The 6014-nt window shown below is 38.8% G+C and overlaps 1 protein-coding gene across 2 annotated transcripts; it reads right to left on the minus strand.

The window, feature by feature from the left end:
• Positions 1-912: 912 nt before the first annotated feature.
• Positions 913-5098, minus strand: inab (internexin neuronal intermediate filament protein, alpha b). Of its 2 annotated transcripts, XR_013787081.1 has the most exons (4): positions 3932-5098; positions 3179-3303; positions 2269-2942; positions 913-1013 (listed from the first exon to the last, which is right to left on the minus strand). XR_013787081.1 is itself a non-coding variant. In XM_079463343.1 (3 exons), the coding sequence occupies exons 1-3, from the start codon at positions 4967-4969 to the stop codon at positions 2690-2692; spliced, it is 1416 nt and encodes a 471-aa protein (XP_079319469.1). In that variant the 5' UTR covers positions 4970-5098; the 3' UTR covers positions 913-2689. The 2 variants fall into 2 exon arrangements, 1 of the variants encoding a protein (XP_079319469.1); XM_079463343.1 differs by having other exon boundaries at positions 913-2942.
• Positions 5099-6014: the final 916 nt, after the last annotated feature.

Genomic DNA, 6014 nt, shown 5'->3' on the forward strand with positions numbered 1-6014 from the left:
CAACTGACACAGTTGAGTTGAAGGTGGGCAACATCTGTTTTCCCACCAACCTGACAAAAAGAGAATTATGTGGGGAGAACAGACTTTTTTTAGTTCACTGTTCATATTTCATTTGATTTATTTAGTAATGACCGGTTTAAGATTTGTTGTTTACACATGAATGAAAGTATATTGTTTATTGGTCTTTGTTCATACTTCATTAACGAATAAGATGTTTAAAATAATTTAGGAAAGCAAATCGTTCTGGGGCACTTTTGACTACTATTTTCATTTTCACATTCCTTCAATTATATTTCTGTGTTCATCAGAACTAAGAAGTGTATACAGATTTGGAACGACGCGAAGGTAAGAAAATGATGACAGAATTAAAAATTTTGAGTGAAGTGGTATTCAATAAAAGCGTTTATTTATTTAAAAACGTTTTTAATGTTTTATAATATCATATTAATGTCCCCACGGTTCTTTTTGAATGAAAAGACCGGACACGTGCTGGCATTTGAATGCAGATTCATTAAACATGGGTGAAGGAATGCTTCCTTCATTTGCCATGAATTGCTGCACTTGAAGCAGTTAGCATGCCTCCTCTCATCTAATAATAAGAGAAATATAATTCCTTAGACGTGAACGTTTTATAAAACTTAAAAATTGGTTCTAATTATCATTACTTAGTGCTTATTGCTGCCAAATTAGAAGGTTTTTTGTACTCTTATAAGAAAAAATTGTTTTGAACTGTGATTGTGGATAATCAGTAATGGCATTTAATTAATAACCACACATTTTTACACTTAAACGGTTTAATATATAATACAATTACTCACCAGTTTCAGTTTGCTTTTAGAAAATATACATATATTATTACGTATAATGTATTAATGTCTGTATAATGTATAACAAGCACTGACACATTAAAGTGGACTTCATAATGTCAAGTCTTTATTTGTCAAGTCAGTAAGATAACTACATCAACTACATTCAGCTCCTAAAGTTTTCAGTCATCCAGTACACAGCGGCCCCTACACACAAAAGAGCAAAATAATAGATTATTCCACAACCTGCCAGATTTAGAAAGCTGCTGGTGGCCTAGAGCATTCGTAAATAATATAAACAATTGCATTTTGGGATGGATTGCTATTTGCTAGGTGTTCTTATATTGGTGTTCTTGGTCGCACATTCGGTTTCAAAGCACCGCTGATATGTTGAAATCGAAAACGACGCAGAGGTGGGAAGAACACCAGAAAGACAGATGTACTACAATGGTTTGGACTAACATCGAGTGTCTGTGACATGAATAAACTAATGATGCATTTAAAAACAATGTTAGATTGGCTGTGTGTCTGCCCGAATGAAACCCATTTACAGAAGTTTAAACAGTTACTAATATGTGATGGTACGGCTTAAGTGGTCAAGTAAAACAATTCGTGTGATATGCATCCTATGCTTTTATTGTCACATTTAAGATCATAAATCGTTTCATTAACTCCAGGTTGGTTGTCCAAAACTTTGCAGTCTATCTCTCTTTCTAGTTTTCTTGCCACCTCTGCCTCGATTTCAACATGGTCTGGTGTGAAATCAGTCTATCTTTTACAAAAGCCTTTGTTCCAAACTATCGTAACATTGTCCTGCGAATTAAGCATACAGCACCATCATAGTGTTTATGGGAAAAAGGAATTCAAACAGAGAAGAAACTCTAGGTCTGTTCTGAAATACTTAAATTAAAGATAATTTCAGCGATAATGTCAAACCATATCTTTCTGTCTAGTCTGTTCACAGAGAGAGTTTAGCGAGTCAGGCTTAACAAAGCCAGGACAAATGAGGAACGTGGTATCAAAACCTGGCAGTGTGACAGGTGGTGATATGGAAATTCACAAGTATTGATCTTAAAAGTTATAAAGTTAACAAAGGATTCATTGTTGACGCATGGTTTGTGGACCATAATGGTGGCTGTCAAAGAGTAGATGAGATCTGGTGATTGTGGTAAATTTTAAGTCTCTGTAAACTCTTCTTATCAAATGCAACCAATTCTGTATTTTGACAGGACAAACTCAAGGACTGTAGGTAAAGCTTAAGGTTTGCTCAAAGAGTACAAATACATGTTTCATACAATACACACCGTTTCATCATGTTTTCTCTTTCCTTTTCAACATTAATCATTTCTCTATTAATTAACATTCAATTAGTGTTGAATGCACCCTTTTATGATATTGGCTATTATTGAACTATTTTTTGAATATCACAAGCAGCATGTGAACGGCTTCTGCATAACATTACCTTCCGCATCCCAATTCCTCAGACACTCCGTTTGTTGGCAAGCTAATGTAGTCCAGAGGGATGGCACACACACCGCTATGATAGCAGTGGATTATGAGCTTCTTTTCCCTAAAAATGAAAGATTCCTTGATGGCTAAAGTAACCATGCAAACAGTGGATACACCTCATGCAGTTTTCAAAATGCCTGATCCCTTGACATTTAAAAGGGCAGTCTTGGAGAACAATTTGCCTGTTGACTTGACTTTAATTGTTTAATCATTCTGTACTGTTATCTTAACTTAGCTTTTATATTCTTTGTCTGTCAGAGTGTGACACAGAGATAAACTGGATTTCTCTGTGAGACCCCTTTGCGGAGGTAAATTGCTGGGGAAAAGATACAGGTAATGTTGGATGCAAAAGATGGAGAGGAATGAAGAGACATTTAGTTTTTCTGGCTGCCGGGATTCATGTCTCCAGAATCATTCTTCTCACTCTTCTTGGAGTCATCAGACTGGGAGAAGCCCTTGACAGATTTGCTGCTCTGCTGATTGTCATTGTCCTCCATCACCTCTTTCTTTCCGCTCAAACTAGTGCTGCTGTATATGCGGGACTGGTAGCTGTAGCTGGACACAGGGCCAGGGGTGGGGTAGGTGATCCCAGTGGTAATACGTGTCTCCTCCCCTTCCAACAGTTTCCTGAGACAATAGAGAAGGAGTTGAAACAAAGTTGAAGTGGTAGGGTGTGGAAGTGTTTAGCAGAATAAGAGGGAATATTCGGTCAAAAATTCCATTACCAAGTTCTCAGAATTTTAATTTCAATTAAAATGTATGTTAAATTATCATGTAAATATATATGCTACAAAACAGATGACATAGTATTATTTATTTTACTGAAATTTACCATCACATAACAAAGAAGCATCTGTACATACCTGTAAGCAGCAATTTCAATGTCAAGTGCCATCTTGACATTCAGCAAGTCCTGGTACTCCCTAAGGTGACGGGCCATCTCACTCTTAGTGGACCTCAGCTCATTTTCCAGCTGCCCCATTGTATCCTGGGTGATCACATGTTAGTTATATTTAGTCAATTTAGTTATAATAAAAGAACTCCTGCTTTTTCACTTTACATAACAAGAAAGAAGGCTTATATTATATCCACAGTACTGTTATATTCAAATATAGAGAAAAACAAATGCATACAGTTCCGGATACAGATCAAACTATATAGAAATCTATTTTTATCTAAAAGCAAATTTAAGAACTTACAAACCACACAATTACATCAATTAGCCTATATAGTGACACGTTATTATACATATTTTTTATTTACTTTTATGTTGAAATGTTAGGCAAGCCTTTGTCATTTCCAGTATATGTGAATGTTCCTATAAGTTTGTCTAATCATTTGTCTTTCTAATCTACAGTTGAAGTAGCCTAGTTTCAGCACCACGGACGGAGGATTGATAACTCTCACAGTCAAACCTGTGGTCACGTACGGATGTTTTGTTTGCGCTACGGTTTAGAGATATTGAATCGATAATAATAAATCGAAATCTACATATATTTAACAAAAAGCGATTCAAGAACCCGAACAATTATTCTCATAGCTTAATATGGCAACAAAACCCAAAGACATATCAACCAGCCGCTTTTTGAACCTAATAAAACAAGTATTGAACCAACCTGGTATCCCATAACTTCAGCATTATAAATCTCCTCCATCTCATGGATCTGCCTTTCCATGGATTCATTTGTTCCCTTCAGACTCTCAATCTCGATAGTCTTGGACTGCAGCTGCCTTCTGAAGTCGTTCAGCTCTTCCCTGTTAGCGCGAATGACCTCGTTGCTCTTGTTGGCCTGCTCACTTAGATCAGCAAACTTGGACTTGTACCACTCTTCGGCAGATTGCATGTTTTTAGTGGCTACGACCTCGTACTGGCCGCGAATCTCCTTTAGCGCGGATGTAAGGTCGGGTTTAGCCACTTCCATCTCCACGGACACCTGGCTAGATTGGATCGTGTTCATGAGCTCAGCCACCTCTTCTTCCTGCACCTTCCTCATGAAGTTGATTTCGTCTAAAAGCGACTCGACCTTTTTCTCGAGGTCCAGGCGCACCATCGTGGCGTTGTCGACGTCCTTCTTGAAAGCTCTGAGGGTTTGCTCAGCCTCCTCGCGCATCCTGTTCTCCTCCTCGAATTTCTCCTGAAGTTTGTGGAGATCCTCTTCAATGTTGTCGCGTTCGAACATCATCTGGTTCTTTTCGGCGTTGAGTTCCTCGAGTTGGGAGCGCAGTTCCCGGATCTCTTGTTGGTAAAGTTCGGCCAAGCGAGACGGTTCCGTCTGGCGCTGGCGCAGGGTCCCCAGTTCAGTTTCCAGCACTTTGTTGTGCTGCTCCAGATTGCGAACCTTCTCAATGAACATCGCAAAACGGTCATTGAGCCCTTGCATCTGCTCCTTCTCATTCGTGCGGATGATTTTGAACTCATTGTTAAGCGCTGTACTTTGGGTGAAATCAAAGCTTTCCGGAGTCATGGACGAGGAAGGGAAGGTAGATCGGCTCGAACGCTTGTACGAGCTTGCGACATTGGGGCGAGTTGCGGAGTGGGACTTAAACCCGCTTCGGGAGCTGCTTAGTCGGGATGGAGAGGCAGAGTAGCGGGTGGAGTCGCCGAAAATCTTCCGATAGGAAGAGGCAGAGTACATGTCGGATCCGTAACTCATCTTGGCGTTTGAAGACTAGGAGAGGAACACAGGCGGCGTCTCCTTTATATAGCAGGACCGTCCCAATCAATAATTGACCCGTGCTGCTCGCTTCTGCAATCTTCTATGCTGCAGATGTTCAGACGGAATTCAACGATATGCGTGAAATAAGTGCAGCGGTGGGTTGTTTTTAACGGTTAAAAGCGCAAAACCACAAGCATATAAAATGCTCGTGTAAGGCGTTTGGTGTGCAGGTCCGGTCGGCAGCAGTTTATACCGATGGAACTGTCCGTTTTGACGCAGTGCTGGTGTCAGCAAAAAAATACGTTTATTTACTCATCTCTGGGATAAACACACTATTACACCCCTTTATCGAGAGCACACATTTGACGTCTGATCAAAATGTACCTGCCCATACTTCACTTTACTTCACGACATCCATCCATCCATTCATCCATCCGTGTACTTGTTAACAGCAAAAACAATGCAGCTACGGAGTTACACGTATTGCAAATTCGCAAAGAGAGAAAAGTAATATGCATGTAGTACAAAGTTAAGTAAAACAACATCTATACAATGGAAACAATGCAAGAACAGATTAACAAAAAAGAGAAAGCAAAATATACATTTAAGTAAGCGAATTTTAGTCAATAAGTAAATCTGCGTTTATTAACTTTTGAACAGCATGGTTTGGACGATATTGAGTTAACTAAATGTAGCACTATAAAAGTGATACACTTCTGCCATCTTATGGCTGTATGGAGGTATCAACAGACGTTACGTTTTTCCGGAACAATGGGGGCTTTGCCTGTGTAAAAAAAGTTTAGATCTCAATAACGCTTTGAAATTTGTTATGCAATAAAATATTGAATGCATTAAACTTCGGTTTAATGTGTAGCAACACTCAATGCATTTTGGGGATTAGAACAGGTAGAATTTACCCTAAAATAACTATAAACTTGTGGTTGATTAAACAATGTATTTATTTGCTCATATACTTATAATATTTACAGAATGAGGTTAAAGAAAACCTATTTTTAATCCTCACAATGCTGTGTATATTACC

The sequence above is a fragment of the Barbatula barbatula genome (assembly GCF_947034865.1).
Source record: "Barbatula barbatula genome assembly, chromosome: 8".
Classification (NCBI taxonomy): Eukaryota; Metazoa; Chordata; class Actinopteri; order Cypriniformes; family Nemacheilidae; genus Barbatula; species Barbatula barbatula.

Excerpts from the sequence above, each read along its gene's own strand:
- inab (XM_079463343.1), bottom strand. The coding sequence starts at position 4,969 with ATGAGTTACGGATCCGACATGTACTCTGCCTCTTCCTATCGGAAGATT. Across the intron at positions 3,304-3,931 it reads CTGAAGTTATGGGATACCAG|GATACAATGGGGCAGCTGGA; the intron begins GTTGGTTCAATA and ends GTGATCACCCAG. Across the intron at positions 2,943-3,178 it reads ATTGAAATTGCTGCTTACAG|GAAACTGTTGGAAGGGGAGG; the intron begins GTATGTACAGAT and ends CTATTGTCTCAG.